At 41.1% G+C, this 18,219-nt stretch overlaps 1 protein-coding gene across 2 annotated transcripts in view; it reads right to left on the bottom strand.

Annotated features, from left to right (window-relative positions):
* Positions 1 to 1,228: 1,228 nt before the first annotated feature.
* Positions 1,229 to 18,219, bottom strand: part of SMPD4 (sphingomyelin phosphodiesterase 4) — a 601,593-nt gene continuing 584,602 nt past the window's right edge. For both annotated transcript variants that reach the window (XM_086942783.1, XM_086942784.1), the window contains one exon: positions 1,229 to 4,460. In XM_086942783.1, coding sequence (XP_086798909.1) covers positions 4,146 to 4,460 — 315 coding nt within the window. In that variant the 3' untranslated portion in view covers positions 1,229 to 4,145. The remainder of the gene's footprint in view (positions 4,461 to 18,219) is intronic.

Consider the following 18,219-nt stretch of genomic DNA (forward strand, 5'->3'; position numbering starts at 1 on the left):
GCAGCTATATTTATGCAAAATGATTCTTTTTAACAATTTTATGAAATCTGTGGGACATTTTTAATTATATAAATTGTAATTGTTTTTAAAGTGTATTTGATTGTATAGTATGCTTCACCGTCTTTTTATGATATTGAATTATCAAAATAAAGTATTTTGACTGACTGACTGACAGTGGTGGCAAAGTGAGCAAGGGACTCACGTCTGAGCATACCCTGCCACACTTATGGCGACCAAAAGCGGTACAAAAGGGGGTGGTGATGGACGGAGCATCTGAATCAATCAAACACTCACACCCAGTCAAAAGATCTGGGTTTAATCCATCACTGTTCTTTAGCCCACTCTGCCACCCCAGTTCAGACATGGCTATATGCAAATCAGTCTGACCCTGTGCCTCGTGGGAACAGTCCAGCCCGAACTGCCAAGCCATGTCTTCCCTGGACCGGAAACAAGCTTCCGAGGACCAGTTTCTGGCATTCCAGCCGTCTTCAGCCCGGCTTGCTTGAATCCAGTGGCAAAGTGAGCAAGGGAATCATGTCTGAGCATACCCTGCCACACTTATTGCGGCCAAAAGCGGTACAACTGTAGCTCAAGTGCTCATCAAAGTGTAAGTTAGGGCCTTTTTTGATTGGGATGCAGAAGCACTGCTATGAAAAGTTTCTGGATCAGTCTGCAGCCTGGGGAATATTCTAAAGGTGAGAAATCTTTGGTTAGAAGTATCCATCAGAACATGGCTTTATGTTGACATGGAGACTTATGATGAAATAATACTTCATGACATTTATATTCTTATTGTGGCTGTTTATCTGTAGACAGTCCCTCCACAGTTAAACATTATTTCTATCAGTAAACCCCTGCAATGAAAACACTGTCTCTTACTACAGACAATTGAGAGATCTTACACCTAGGATAAATTGATTTTGCACTGATCCACTTTTACTGTAGGACAATAATCATACAATTTAGGACAGAGATAGTAATAGAATCTGAAAGCTGCTAGTTAAGCCCAACAAGAAATCAAGATGTGGGAAGCTAAGGGTTTCAATATGAGTGCTCGAGACTAGGTATGATCTTTGGTTAGAGGGCTCAGGATTGCCACCGTCCAGCGTATTGTACGTGTTTCCATTAGCTTTCTACTGGGTACTACAGTGATTTGCTCCTCAGTGCAATTATGTTGATAGAATCCAATTATTCATATTTCAATAAAGTCTATGCTTAAACACACAAGTCAATGTAAAAACATCTGCGTCAGTTTATTTACAAGATTCAAAGTAACTCTTTGCTCAGAGTTTACCAAGTTCTTTGACTTGCAGGCAGTACAAAAAGACATTTGAAATAGTAGAGACAAAAACACATGTAAGCAAACAATCACATTTACAATTAACTGTTATATATTTGAAAACCATGAGACAACTTTGTTGTTTTGGATCACATGTAATTGCAATAAGAATTGTTTTTATAAAACAGCACAAAGATTGATACAACAATCACTTTGAAAATACAGAAATACAGAACAGTATGTAGTCCGAAATAGAGAGTTTAAAGCTGCATTTAAGGCTTTGAAGTTCAAGCACAAATGGCTGAGAAATGTACTAAAGGGAACAAATGGGAAATAACCAATTCTCCAACTAGGCAGTCCCTCTCAGCCTACATAGCAGACCTTAATTAAAAGAGGAGTATCAAATATTTACAGAAAGCATGGGTCCGGCCCGCTCACTCCACCAGGGAATTTATAGGTAGTCAAAAGCTCCTGAAGCAATTAGGCTTACATATACTCTCTGTTATTAGGCATACAGTGGCGATGTTCTGAAATTTCATGATGTGACAAACAAATACATTATTTAAGTCAATGTTTGGGCTAAGGCCAGTTGAATCAACTGGACTAATGTACCACTTTACAATACATTGTAACAAGAAAGCAAAAGACTAGAGCACTTTGTATTACCAGTGAAAGTCATCTGGTATCCCTATCAATAACTGTGATAACATACCAGTAGAAAGGGGGTGGATTGTATCTCCTTCAGTGTTGTTCTGCACAGATCAAAGCACCTAGGAATACCTTTTGCTGTGCACTCCCACTGCCATGAAGGATTTCATTAATTGTTGAACTTTTTAGGAGACGGATCAAGCTACCAGAAAGAGACAATGTTTAATATATATGTTTAATATATCTCTAAATAGGGTATACAGATCAACAAGGACAGAGGTCAGTTAGGTGCCACAGCCAAGTGCTCTATCTCTGTTGGAGCATCAGTGTCATGGAGCTCCCGCCTACACTGGAAATCTTTCCTAAAAGTAAAAGGTAATTAAATAAAAAACAAACACATCACTGAACACAAATCTCTCTCCAAGACCAGTGCTCTGAAGTAGTCTCATGAACTGTGTAAGAAGTTTGTCAAGTTCTATTTTAGTAATTGCAGTTTTGCTTATACCACCATAAACACAAGACTAAGCAATATCAAAAACTAAATAACAAGACTGGATTATCTAATTGCATCTGATGAGGCAAAATAAGATTTCTTAAAAGGGTGTTCAAATGCGATTCCCCAACTCCTTGCATCTCTACGAGTATTTACTCAGTTTGCTTCTCACAATGAAGCAGGCACAATGCAACAACGTTTGTTGAGGCAGCCAACTGACAGGATGACAAAGTGCATCTTCAAACTCCAAAAATGAAATAAGGAAACAAGGTATTTGAATTGAACCCTCAATATCAATCCTCCCACCAATGGTGTACATCTGAGATGAAAATGAACCTCGGTCTTCATTCAGAATGTGCAGATCCATCTCCCCAAGGAAGGCACAGTTCAATATCCATGGAGACAGTGCAGCTCCACCACTTGGTGAAGTTGCAATTCATGTATAACAACATTCCTTAACCCCATTCTTTTTCCCATCTCGCCTTAATTTACTAAATCTAATTTTCAAATGGGTGCTTTATGCAATACGACTTGGCAACATTTTCACTGAAGAATGCAGCCATGTTGCCATCAGCATTTTATTCCAGACACATAACTTAAGATATTCTAATGGGAGATGGTTCTATTTACTCCTGTCTTCCATCACAGCAATCACCCCACAGTGAAGCTTTAAGGAGCTGTACTGAAATTATGTTCACTGCACCTTCACATTTTTGCATCACTTCCCGAGATTATTTAAAAAAAGATCACTTCTTGTACCAATAAAAGTACAGTGCACTTCAGGAGATAAGAAAGGTATTTGCTGTACAAAAGCTAGCCTACTATTTATTCAAAGTTATCAAGCTGCTGGCAGTTTACTGAATTTTTGACAGCAACCACCCCAATGTAAGTTGGTGACTTACTTTCATCAATGCCAAATAACAGACTATGCAGCTATTGTTACTCATTGCTCTCAGGATACAACCAGATGTCTTACGGAAAACCGAGATTTGTTGAACCTAAAGACAGGCAGGGAGATATATCAAACAAGCACACTCTTCGAAACCCAATTACATGAGCACGAATCAGAAAGGACATTTTAAAAAGTAGTCCTGCCCAACAGTAATATCAGTCTAAATGAAAAAAGCAGACAAGGTGAAGGTCTACAACCCTCGATTTAAACATCTACCGTAGAAGTTCATATTCAGCACTTTATGAATGGAGACATTCCATGAGAGATCAATACCACCAATGTAGATACAGATGACGTGTAGCACAGCATGTTTCAACCCCTTGACCGCGGCGCAAATTCCGCCACGGTGCTGGGGAACAAATGTAGCAATAAAATACTGCAAATCTACTGCGGGTAGCAGAAAAATTATATTTTAGCATGGCTCGCCAACTCAACTGGTTCTTGGTTTCTCTGAATGACTTTTGCCATAAAGCTAATTGTAATGACATCACCACAGTATTTCCCTGCATTGAACGCTCATACCTTACAATGCTGAGAGTTATTGTGTCTGTTTTGCTTTCATAAGCCATTCAGATATAGAGTCTGAATAGAATATCTCCGTACAGATTTAGTAAACTAAACAGTGGCAATTTTCTAAACACATCCATGATAGTGTCATGTACAAAAATACTTTAGGAAGAATATTGAAATGTTTCATATCAATTTATCTTTTTCATATAAAATAATTTTACAGTGCACATCAGCTATCAAAAGTGTAAAAGCAAGTCTGTCATTCAATGCTCATGGGGCTTCGGGCTGACAGTAAGCAGAGTCATTATGGTCGCATAGATGAGATAGCAGAGGAGAAGGATTAAGGCACAGATTACAGGGCTGATGGAGAAAAAAGAAGCAACCATGAAGAGGAGGAGTAATGAGAGCAAAGTCCGATAGCTGGCCAGAAATCTCAGTCGGATACGGGGACTCTGCGTGTCTGTCATCCGGCTCGTTGCAGGACTATACTCTGCTGGCATGGGGATGGTCAGATGGAAGCGGCAGAACCGTCCGACAAAGTTGTCCTGGGAGCACAATGCATCCATTCTGTCTGCAAACTAAATAAAAACACAAAAAATCAAAACAATGGCATCTACAGGAAAACCCACATTGAAGGTGGATACTGTCTGAAGTAGCTCATTTGGGAGTTGCATTTCTTTTGTTATGTACTCTTTATTGATTTTCACAGGATATAAACATATCACTTTGGACCATTGGTAGTCCAATACACGTCTGATTTATGAGTAGGACAGTGTTTTTTTCCCCCAAAAATGTTTTTATTAACACCTTAGATTATACTGAACAACGATGAACAGTGGAGCTCACATCATGGTGCTGGTATGTGCATATAGCCAACAGATTACACATTAGACGTTCAGCAAACAGGATCCACATGCAGTACATACGATTATAAGAATGGCCCACCGACACATCGAAAGATTGAAAGGGGGAGAATAAGGAGAGAGCAATACAACATTTTGAAAGCTCGGCAAAAAATGAAGTTCACAATATGACATGCAAGGTGCACATGTCTACTTGTTGCAGTTGCAATTTAAAATCACTGTATTGTCCGGTGTGTGTGGATGGCCGGTCCTTAGGGGGTCAGGCGTACCATGAGTATGAGAGTAAGGGACTGAGTGAGTCCCCAAAGAAGAGCTGTGGGAGCAGGCAGACGCGCATTGGAGGAAAGCTACACTTGAGGTATATAGGAGTGGAGCTAGGGCGAAGCCATGGGGGTGGGGGGGTGGGGGGGGGGGGGGGGGTGGGTGGGTGTAAATTATTTGGGACGTAGGGTATCGTCCAATACTTTATTAACAAGCATTGAAAATGCAATAGGTATCGCCTTTGATTAAGTTAAAGTCATTTGCTTTGGTATACAATACCATTAACAAAGCAAATGGATTAAACTTAATCGACACTGTTGATTCAATGTTTTACCTGACCCAAAATGGCTGCACAGTTAAGACAATCTAATTCGCCTGCAGTGCCTGACTTTAAAATGGCGGCACAGCTAAACAATTTGACAATCTTGCAGTGCCTGAATTTAAAATGGCGGCTCATATTCTATACCCTCCTCAAATTGTTTTTCTTTTTTTTTTCCCTTTTAGGTATGTAAATAATGTGGTTTTGTCTATGACATCGCCAGCTTATTTTAATTGGTCCATCTCATCCCCATTTCATTTGCTGAAACCTCGGAACTGACTCAGACCCTTGGAATTTATACATATATATATATATACATGTGTTTATATTCTTATATTATATATATATATATATATATATATATATATATGTGTGTATATATATGTAATCAAGCTTCGTTGGAGGCGAAACGCGTAATGGCGGCTGGCTGGCTGGAAAAATAAAACCACCTTGAATTAGCACAAAATTTGGGTCTGCTTTCGTCATCTATGCAAAGAACTTCGGCGGCTGCCTGGTTTGAGCGACGAGTTACGCTGATATGTGTATATATATATATATATGTGTGTATATATATATATATATATATATATATATTACCTACTGGCGGTCGCCAGTAGGTAGTTATAGTTAGGATTTTTTTCAATGCAAAATCTCAACATTCTATTGCGAATAACTTTGGCGCCGGTTGAGGAATCTGCCTGAGAATTTCCTCAAATTTGCCTCGCGGCGCTCCGGTCCTTCCCTGAAAGTTTGGGGGGATTCGTCAAGCGGGGGCCGAGATAAAAGGGGGGTCCCAAAACGTGTTTTCCCCATGTTAATTTCCATAGGGCAGTCGACCTCACTTTTAGCCCGAACGGCTCAATGGATTTCCACCAAACTTGGCAAAATTGTAGGGACTGGTAGCCCGATGTGCCTTTGCTATGTCTCAAGATATATGCTCCAGTGGTTTTTACGAAAATTAACTTTGAAAAAATATATATTGGGCTACATTGGGCTATATATATGTTAGAGCCCCAATGTAGCCCAAAGATGGCCACCAGAGACAAAAAAAAAACAAATGTAGCCCAAATATCAGCCAGATGTAGCCCAACTGTAGCCCAATGACAGAATGTCCCAGAGTCTTCTAAAGAACAACTAGAACGCTAACAGTCTTACTTATGACAAAAGTATGGCACACCTGAAGTCATCTTGATTGGAATAAAGTGGTAACACTTAATACATTTAATTTGAAAAGGAACAAAATGAGGGGTTTCATTTTGCCATAGAAATGTTATATATATATATATATATATATATATATATATATATATATATATATATATATATATATGTATATACACAGAAAAAACCATAGGTTTCACACCAGTTATAGTTAGGAATTAGCATTTAAAAAACCTATTAAATTCACTGAAAAAACCATAGGTTTCACACCAGTTATAGTTAGGTGGAAATTTTACTCGCATAAAACCATTGAAATTCCCATGTTATAGTTAGTTGGACTCACTATAACTTGCGCATGCAATGCACTGCTGATGACGTCACATATTACATCACTCATGACATGATCAGTGACATCACTCATGACATCACTGATGGCATCTCAAATGACATCACTGATGACATCATCCAGTGAATGTGTATCTTTCTGAAAAATAAATATTTTTTATATATGTATATCTAAAGGTTGATGGAAGAATAAATGGGTAAATAAATGTCTAAATGGATTTTTTTTTGTGTAAAATTGATTGGTTAACTGACTTATTAAATGTATCTTAGTGAATACATATATTAGCGAGTAATGTTTAAATATTTAAATATCTGTATCTGTGTCTCACTTTGTGTATAAGTGTCTGCATGGGTTGGTGAGTAGCTACATGAGTGTGCATATGGGTTATTAGTTATTTTTTTGAGTATCAGTATCAGTGTCTGTATGGTTCGGTGGGGGATATTACTTAGAGCACAGATGCATGAATAAGTGACTCTCTATTTGTATGTATTTTGAAGACAGCATGTGTGCAAGACTGTATGGGTGGATGATTGTGTGTATGGGTGGGTTAGTGAGTATGTGTTTTTATAATTGATTGTTTAAGAGAGTAAATATGTTTCCATTTCTGTAGAAGTATGTGTAGTGGTGTGTATATAGCAGTATAATCAAGTAAATGGTTTATTTGCATGTGTGAGTAACTATATGGATGAGTATTAGTGTGTAACAGGATGTATAGGTGTATGAGTACATATGATGAGTAAGTACATGCATGAGTGACTATATAGAACTGTTGGTGAATGAGTGGATGTGTATGTAGATGTTGGAATTACCTAATAAGTTGTTGTAATTGGTATTGGTTTCTCCTTTTTTAAAGAAAATGTTAGTTTCTATTTTTGAATTTGTGTGTCAAAGGTTATTTTATGCTGATAGGAGGTCTGCCACTTTGTCACAAGGATGTTGTCATGAGTGATGTCATTTGAGATGTCATGAGTGATGTCATGAGTGATGTCACTGACCAGGTCATGAGTGATGGAATATGTGACGTCATCAGCAGTGCATTGCACGCGCAAGTTATAGTGAGTCCAACTAACTATAACGTGGGAATTTCAATGGTTTTATGAGAGTAAAATTTCCACCTAACTATAACTGGTGTGAAACCTATGGTTTTTTCAGTGAATATATATATATATATATATATATATATATATATATATATATATATATATATATATATATATATATATATTTTTTTTTTAATGATATCATTTTACCTTTTAAAATGGATTTAAGTCCGGATCCTAACTATATCAACACCTTTCTCATCAACTACCCAGCCACCCTCACCCAGAACGCAGCAAAAAATTTCAAACATCGAATCCTCAAGGCTAGCCCAGAAACTCTAGTTTCAGACCCCGATTTCTGTACTAACATGGGTAACAAGGTGAATGACCTTATACTGTATACTAGGAAACAAGCTTGTTGTCGCAAAGTGCTCTACTCTAAGCTGCGAATATCTGGTTCTAAAAAAACTCCTCATGGTCTCAAGTTGACAACGTCTTCCTTGACCTTCCTCAAAGCTACCACCACTATCACCCTCTACAATAATGAGATCATTCTAATACAAGCCTCCAATGTCAACCTTGCTAAGTTGACCTTAATTTACCCCTACCTTAAGAAACTGGTACACAGCAACTCCACTGACCCCTATTCAGTCACCACTTCTCTGTTGGGATTAGCTAGTTCCCCACCTCTCTCAATCCCTAGTCCCTCTACCTCCATGAATCCCTCCCCCTCTGGCAATTTCAGACCCTCCTCGCCCTCGGTTGGTCGTCATCAACCCTCTAGACCATCACCTCAGTTATATGACGATCTTGTGGTCTCACTCGCCCTGCCGATTGTCAGCCCAACACTGGGTGACCCTCATGATGGGTTGATTCCTCAAACCATTTTATCTCATCGATTAACCTTTGATTCCCTTCCCTCGTCCCCTTTAACTTTGCCCCCAACCAGGCCGGTCTCTGGGCAACGTTCACCTTTGGATTCTTTTCAAACCAACCCTCGGATTAACAACCTCTCCCCATCTGCGATGGTTCATACCTCACTTTTGAATTGTCCGCTAGTGCTCTCCGTCCAACCACCCAACTTTGAGCCTCCCCCCACCATAGTGGACCCCCAGTTCTTCTCCCTGACCTGCTATCACCTTCAGTCTCTCCTGCACCCCCCTCCTCCTCTGACCATTCCGAATTTTTGGTGGCATGCCTTGATAAAATATCTCTACAATTGTTAAATCTATTGACTGAGTTACATGACGTGAAGACCCAGAGTCTCTACACGACTTAGCGACCACAAATGGCAGTTTTCAGCCCCCACCATCGCTTAACCTATTCCCTCTCCCAACTCGCCACCCTGCCCCAGATACCTTAAGCCCGGCCTTGCAGCTCCTGATCCTCAAGACCATCTCTCTTCCTGCTACCATTGGTTCAACGCTATTGTGACCCCTCCGAGGCAAATACACTCCATCCTTCCCAACCCAAACAGAGACCCTTCATGCAATCTGAGATGCAGCATTCCTGAAAACCTCACTAGGGTGAATATCGCCCAGACATCATCCCCCTCGAAACTGCCTCGCATCAAGTGTATATTACTAAATTGCAGATCAGCCAGTAAACATGCCGCTGATATCTTTGACCTCATCCAACATACCGATTTGGTTATTATCTTCCTCACTGAAACTTGGCTAAATCCTGCTTCAACTCCTTTTTTAGACCTCCTAGTACATCCCACTCACGATATAGTCAGGCTTGACAGAAATCTGAAATTGGGTGGTGGTCTTGCTTGTATTTACAGGAATACTCTCTCGATCTCTCAGGCGCAGTCCTCTCCCCCTCCTCCTGCGAATATCTTTGTCTCAGCATCTCTAATAAGAACCTAACAATCTGTAAACTTCACACATTTTATCACCCACCGGGTGATAATCTCCCTTTCATTGAGAATTTAATGGATATCATCTCTAGCAATATTGACTCTGCAGTACCACAATTCTTCCTAGGAGACTTCAATCTGCACTGGTCCAAACACAATGACTCAGCGGTTTCCTGCCTTAAATCTTTTCTAAATGATCTTGATCTGTCACAGCACTGTGATCAACCTACCCATACGAAAGGGGAAGTCTTGATCTCATCATTTCCAAGGAACAGACCATCTCCTTAGAATCCATACCTCCTTGTGATTGGTCTGACCATCACAGCATCCTATTCTTTTTTTTGTTGTTGTGAAAAACCTTTATTTTAGCATTCAATAAAAATACAAGCATGGGCCTACAACCGCAGGGGCCGGCCGCTAGACAAATTAAGACCACCGATATTACAGTACAACACAGCTCATCAGCTGACAACCCAGAGGTTCGGCAACGATTCAGGACAAAACTTGTATTAGAATGCACAACTGGGTTCCAGGTTAAGTCAGAGGTTTCATTTCATTTTATATTATATAAGAGAGGTTCAGGTGCCATACAATCAAACAGAAGAATGCGGGGGACAGGGTAAGAGACAGGATATGCATATAATAACCACTATAATGGAGCATTGGCGCCAAAGCATACAGATCGATGCAAACGAACACACAATATACATTCCATGTTGCGCCAGTTCTCGGAGCCTGCCCACCCGGAAATCAGGATATCATAAAAGCATAAGCACTAAATACAAGCATACGATAAGAATCCGAATGATTCGTAGCTATACTGATCCTTAAGAAAGAAAGAGAAGGAAAAGAAAGGCCATAGAAAATAAAAAAGGCAAAATAAAAAACCCCTGTACAGCCCCCCACCCTGCACCCCTGCAAATGGCTACAGCCTGACCCCACTAGCAGCGTGCCTGTCGCCCCTAATAACTAAAACCCTAAAAGTAGGAAAAAGAATGGAGGAGGGCATATCCATTTGGGCTCCTAGCCCCTTTAGACCCCCCGCCAGAAACAGCCACCCCCTATCACTAAAAGACACACTTATAACAACACTATAGAAGAAAGTAGAGGGTACCGTGAGACACCGCCCAGCCTCTTAGAGCAAACAGTTGCAGGTCAAACACTTGTGAAAGCCACTCCAACCCTTCCCGACCTAGTGGATCTTAACATTGGCCCTTCTGAACAAGAACACAAACCCCCCCCAGCGAGACCCAAAGGCACACAAAGAGGTAATAAAGGAGAAAAGAGTCATCAAAAATCAATCCATGGCGACTCGCAGGCAGTGGGTCCACGGGAACTTTAGACGCTGAAGAACTCTCGTCCTAGATGAACAGTCCCAATGTAGCCTGCACAGGAGTCGTAGAGTCACCAAGAAAGGAGAAGACGACCACAAAATGAAAGGAAAGTCACGAACAGAAGTCTCCAGTAGGGGAACGCCCTTTGATATCTCCAAAGCCGATAGTGGTGGAAGGTTCGGCGATACCATGACATCCTCGGGAACACCGTCTCCCAGGGCACCATCCGATGGTTCCAATACTTGTTTCCTAACGGGGTCCTCGCACGGAGTCAAAATAGCCAAGGTTTGAATGGCTGCAGATTCCTGTTCCAACAGTAAGGCCGGGTCCGGTTCCACCAGGAGCATCTCAGATAGGCGCGAGTCCAATTTACTCAACAAGATATCCACATGTGAGCGAAACGCCCACATTTCCGCCAGTATTGACCTCAGAGATGGCTCATGCACCGTTCGATCCATAGTCTCATGCCCGACATCAATCACAATCACCTCCCCGGGTGAATCTGGCAAAGATTTTGAAAAGAGATCTCAGATCAATAATTCATGACAAACTAGCTGCTCAATGTAAATCAGTCCTTGCCTCCCAAGCTGACTTGTTTAACGTTCAATCTCTCACGGACCACTATAATTCGAACATCGCCAAGATCTTGGATGGCATTGCTCCACTCAAGCTTAAAAATACCTAATCAAAAATGTCCAAATAGTGGTTCTACGAAAACTTAAATTCTGAACGTCGCAATCTTAGAGCGGCTGAAAGATCCTGGTGTTCCAATCCTTCTTCGGATCAACTACAACTTCTGAGAGATGTCAGAGGCCTCTACAACAAACAGGTCAAGAAAGCTAAGGTTGACTACTTCAGATTACAACTAGATCAAGCAGCTAATTGCCCCAAGAAACTCTTTGAACTGGTCAAACAGCAATCTGTTTCCACGCCAAGCCTCTCTGATTCGAATGGTAATCTTCCCTCCAGCTATGAATTTGCCACTTTCTTCATGGAGAAATCTCGACTCCTCTCCACCGATCTCGCCTCTAAGAAGGCCCTTTTGCCCCCTTCCTTAACTGCCTCGCTCCCTGACCTGCCTGAAAAGTGTATCCCGACAGTCGCTGGCGCGAAGAACTATGCTTCATGGGGCTCATTCTCCTCTTTTAGTGAAAAAGACATTGAAAATATTCTCAAGACTAATAACCCGTCTAACCACTTCGGTGACCCGCTGCCGCCGGTCATCTTCAAAGAGATCAAGAGAGCTCTCATCCCCACCTGGACCAAGATTGTAAATGCCTCCTTTTCTCAAGGCTTGATCCCAGATTGCCTAAAAGCAGCTCATGTTTCACCTATTCTAAAAAATCTCAATGCCGACAAATCGTATCTCAAATACGTCCGTCCCATCTCCAACATCTCCACCCTAGCGAAACTTCTCGAAAAATTTGTCCAATCCCAGCTCTGTGCTCACATTGAGAATTACCAACTCGTAGACCATCATCAATCTGGTTTCAGGAGGCGTCACAGCACTGAATCGGCCCTCATACACATTTTTGATGACATCCTGAAAATGCTTGACAAAAACGAATGCTGCCTCTTGATCCTCCTTGACCTCATCTGCTTTCGATACGGTCTCGCATGACATTCTCCTCTCTATCCTACAAAACAGAATGGGTTTCTCAGATCTGGTGCTCCGCTGGTTTTCATCCTTCCTTCTCCACAGATCTCACAGATTCAAGTCAAATCACTCTCTCTCTCAGCCCTCCCCCGTACTCATGGGAGCCCCCCCAAGGATCCGCGCTATCTCCTATCCTCTTCAATCGTTTCTTGGAACCTCTTACTAACCTACTTAACTATGAATATTCTCTTCCACATGTATGCAGACGACACACAACTCTATCTGAAAATGTCATCCCTGGACAACATCATCTCACTAAATTCTATCCTCACTTAACCCAAAATTGGTCAACAGAGAATCATCTCCTGTTCAATGCTTCTAAAACGGAATTCTTGCTCATCTACCCGCTGAACCCCACCCCCAAGACCGATCTCTGGTTACCTCAGCTCCCGACTCTCAACTGCACTTAGATCATCAAAGATTCAGCCAAATCACTTGGAGTCACAGTGGACAAGCACCTAAGTATGAAGGCTCATATCAGCAACGTTTGTAAGGGAGCAAACCACCTAATGAGGACACTCAAAATCATCAAACCCTTCTTGCCTCAAAAGGATTTCAAGCAGGTGGTACAAGCACTTGTCTTATCAAGGTTAGACTATGGCAGTGCAACTCTCTGTGGCCTTCCTAAATACACCTTGGCTCCACGTAGGGCCTTGCTGAACTCTGAGGCAAGATTGATTATAGGTTCCAAACGAAACAAGCGCATCTCCCCAGTCCTGAAATCTCTCAACTGGCTACCCTTTGAGGCACGAATCCAGCTAAAGATTGCGATCCTGACACACAAAGCCCTGCACTGCAATACTCCCACTTATCAAGCACGAAAACTTGAATTATCCTGCAGGGCGAGGTCTTCCAGAAGTGCCTTCACACTCCTCCCAAAACCTATCATCCTTAGCAATAAGAGAACTTGTCACCGATCCTTCTCTGGTGCTGCCCCTAAAATATGGAACTCTCTTCCTCCAGATGTACGCAGACTTGCTTTGACGACGGCTTTCAAACTAGAAGCCAAGAGATTCTTAATGAGCAAAGTCCTACCATAAGGGGTTGTGATACTCATAAGGTGGCTATCTCTTGGTTCCTAGCTCCATAGCACAACTAACAGTTCCGGTCCATATCGTTTGCTTACTGTTGGACCCTCTATGTGTACCATTGTTTACTGTTTATCATTGTGTTTTTTTTCCTCCTCACAATTGTTGTGTATATTTCATTTTGTCGTCTCCACCAACTTATTGTAAAGCGCTCTGATATCCTTCGGGGTCTTGTTCGCGCCTATATAAAACGTTATAAATAAAGAAATAAATGTGTTATTGCATTTTCAATGCTTGTTTATTTTATTTGCGGCCTTGCATTTCTATCCACCCCTCCTTCCTTTCTTTCTTTCTCCCTTCCTCCCTCTTGCAACGTGCCGAGCCCGAGCCCCTGGCACAGCTTTGCAGCAGAGGCCCTCGGCAACAGGGAGTCGATTTACACAGGCAGCAATGCAGCCTAGACTCTGCAGCAAGGGCCAACAAACAACAGGCAAACATGGATACGAAGAAACGCCATAACAAAAATATATAAATCTCACCGTAGAGCTCTTATGGGTAACCATTTGCATGGCTCCTGGCAAATACCATTTCATGCCTCTTTATTTGTTAAACGATTGACAGTTATTACCCATATTGGCTGCTCCTGCGCATTCCCCATACAGGGCAACAACGCGAATGCTCATTTGGTCTCTCATTCAGTGGTGTTTTTCTTCTCAGCCTCAAACTTAACTTTGCCATACATGCAGACGCATACGTGTTAACTTACCCTCATTTGGAAGATGTTGTCCCTTTTCAGTGATTTACGCCATCCTAAAATGCAACATGAGTCTAAAGACTTCAATATGGGTAACCATATTTGCAAACCAGCAACATTTTCCTAAAAAGCTTTAGTCCTCAGTATGTGCAAACAGGTTGACATGAATGCACTGGTCCCGTGATGCAAAAAAACAGGCCTTCGTCCCATTCACTCCAGACATAGGGTGTCTTCGCACCTCTGCATTATTTTCCTAGAGCACAACCACCAAAGGCAATTTGTTCCCAAATGAAACGCACTGACTGCTAATTAAGACCCTGAAATTAGAAGTGTGCACAATGCAGTTCCTAGGATTGGACATTAGCACCACTGATTTAAATATGCCTCAAGTTGTAATACGCAGAGCAATGATGTGAATTAAAGCCAGTTCACAAGAGAAGCAACATTCCAGTTTTCACTCGCACAGCCAAACGCCCTTTGTGCCAGCTGTCAAAATGTCTTCCACCCAACAGCTCTGTCTGTACTGCAACCCTCATTGCAGGGCTCAGGCAAGCATTTGCAATGCAATAGGTCTCGCATGCATGGGAGTTTGAGCTACTGGCACTGTAAATCTCAACGATTTTTATTTATGTGTTGTTTTTAAAACAGATAAATAAAAGGCATCGTCATTGAAAATGCCAATACCTTAAACTCTCGCAAATACGAGACCTAGGGGCCATATGTATCAAGCAAAATTGCGATCGCAAAAGTCAATATTCGCAAAACTTCGGCGTTTGCGAACCCAATTTTGCTTAGTGGTATGTATGAGGCAAATCTGCGTGCAAAATAAGGATTCTCAAAATTTGTGATTCCTTATTTTGCGATTGCATTGAAGGAATCGCAAATTTTGCGATTCATTAAATGCAATGTAAGAAGCACCCAAAAAGTGCAATTTGGCCTTAAGGAATCGTAAATTTTGCGATTTCTTTGAAAAATGCAATTTACATTTTTTTTTCAAAGTGCAATGTGAAGCATATGCATGCCCTTAGGGCATGTATGTGCGCCACATGTGCACCATGCTTATTTCAGGGACGCAACTTTTTGACACCCTTGAAATTGCATTCTCAATTTGCGATTCTGTAATTGCTAATAGCAAATTGAGAATGTCTTCCCAATCATTCTTATGGGCAATGGGGAGGTATTCCTTAATTGTGAATTGCAATTTGAGATTCGCAATTAAGGAATATGTAGGATTCGCAAAATGTATTGCAAATCCTACATACATAGCATTTTGGGATTCTCAAATAGAGATTCACAAAAAAAATCGCTATTTGAGAATAGCAAATGAGGATTTTGATACATATGGCCTCTATAGCATTGCAAATTCCACGGCATGTGCTATAAATTTCTTTGCAAATGGTTAGGCAGAGTGTGTCTTGCCTGCAACAGCAGACAGGACAAAATTTGTTGAGAAAATAGTGCTCAGAGGCTGTAATTAAAGCCTACTTTTTAATTTCTAATTTATAACACACGTAACAGGGGGTGTCGCCATGGGAGTTACAAAATGAGACACAGTGGTACTAAGGAGCGACTACTAAGCCTTTTGACTAATGAACAGTCCCAATTTACAGTGACACAAGCCACTGACAAATATGGGCGGAGCGCTGCCCAGGCTTGACTTAAAAAAGGATACAAACCCAATGAACTCTAAAATAACCAATTTGAGTTGGGGCATTTACACACTTCTAAAGTATTGACTTGCTGAATATGCCATATGCCATAGCACCATTTAAGAGTTCACCAGCAAACGAAACATCATGGAACAAGGGTCCGAGACCCATTTGGTTTCCCACTGAATCATTTCTCTGGAAGGCTTTAACACTTGGTGAAATATGAAATAGCTTCAGCAGTCAATGTTGTCCAAGTAAAAAAGATATACAAGTCCCTAGCCCCTATGTATCCCCACTGTCCCCGGTACAGCGCTCTGTTGCTAGCCAGTGGAGTCTGTGGATTAGAAATATTAAAATATACACACATAGGACACACAGACATAAAATGTGCACTGGTTTCATGACACACTCACAATAGAAAACACCTTGCAGCATAACAAGGATCCAGAGTCACAAATGTTTAAAAAAAGCTTATAAACACACCATTCCTTCAAGCTATTATTCACCTGAGCCTGAAATAGGATATACAACTGCCCAGTTTAACAGGGGTCTGGTACATAGGTTGATATGTCCTGGTGCCCCGCCGCTACACACAGACTCCCTTTTACTGTACCCGGCCCTAATCTATTGGAAGATGGTAATGAGGTACACTTATTTGCAAGTGTCCTATGCGCCCAATGTCCCTTTCTACGGTCGTATTAGAACAGAGCCACCCAATAATCCCCCCGGGACTGGGTTATATTAACAGTATAAGCTAGATGTCCAGGAAGGAGTCATTCAAGAATCAATTTGTCAGTTTCTTTGTGTCACGTCCGTGAAAACTTAATTCAATATAACGACCAAAGGGTTTCACACGAAACACTCGAAGTTGTATCAAAAAATAGAATCTTTTTAATATTTTCTATATTTTTTAGTATATAGATAACTTGTTTTTTTTGGACAATCAAAGTCTGGCAACAAAGGTACTACCAATCAGTACAACAAAGTAATCTTGTAGTACGAAAACACCTTCAGCAAAATAATGTGGATACATACAAAAGACCACATATAAATCAAATATACAAAGTACAATTCACACATTGAATTTTAAATGAATTGAACGTTATATTGCGTGACAGGTGTTAGGCGTCGACGTTTCGGTCCTCGTTGGTCACAAAGATCCATAGGACCATCTTCAGGACAAAAGAGTTGCACAGAAGAATCTAACATAAAAACATACAAATACATGAAACCCTAAAGTACAAGGAGTTCTATACTCAGCTAAAAAAAAACAATAAAGTGACTCACAGTGTGTAACACCACATAACTACATGCACAATACCAGATGCACCCAAGAAGCCAAGAGTGCAGAGTTACTACATAGACCGAAACACAATGGTGACAGATAACCAAACTACTAGATAGTGAAGTGTCTCAAGACAGTGAAAGTGAAGAGTCTCCAGAAAAAGGGGCCTAATCTACCAGTGGTAAGACGAGAATCATGACAAATCAAGCCAAATAACGCCCTATATATCACTCTTAATAGATAGTAGATAGTACAAGCGTTGTATGTTACTCACATCGATCATGCGCCAAACAGGTCGTTCTAGAAATGACATTATGTTGTAATTACAAAAATCTCCATAGCGCCTTATCATCTCAACTCATAATCACAGAAACCCCTAAACCGGTACACCCAAATGAAATCTGAAAGCCAACTTACGAGTCTCAAAGGCCACCAGATGCCCTGTAAACAATTCCAATGGCACGCTATTAGCGATATGCAAAAGGGGGCATGTTATCAAAAAAGTCAAAGTGAAGTGGGGGCACTTACTTAATTCGATGTCAAACACCGGCTCAAAAGTCCGTGTTCCAGCAGTGAGTCGAAGCAAACGATCTGCTCGTAAAGACTTCCCGACTCAAAACGCCAAGAAACAGTGACGTCATACCGCTCGAAACGTGGCGGCCATCTTAGAGTGGTTAGAATAAGGAAACAAATCCATGAAATCGGACATGTACTAATATATTTACTGATTAAAAGAGTGGAACCGAAAGAAATGAAATAACAATAAATATTCCTTGAGC

The sequence above is a fragment of the Lissotriton vulgaris genome, chromosome 11, assembly GCF_964263255.1.
Source record: "Lissotriton vulgaris chromosome 11, aLisVul1.2, whole genome shotgun sequence".
NCBI classification, from domain to species: domain Eukaryota; kingdom Metazoa; phylum Chordata; class Amphibia; order Caudata; family Salamandridae; genus Lissotriton; species Lissotriton vulgaris.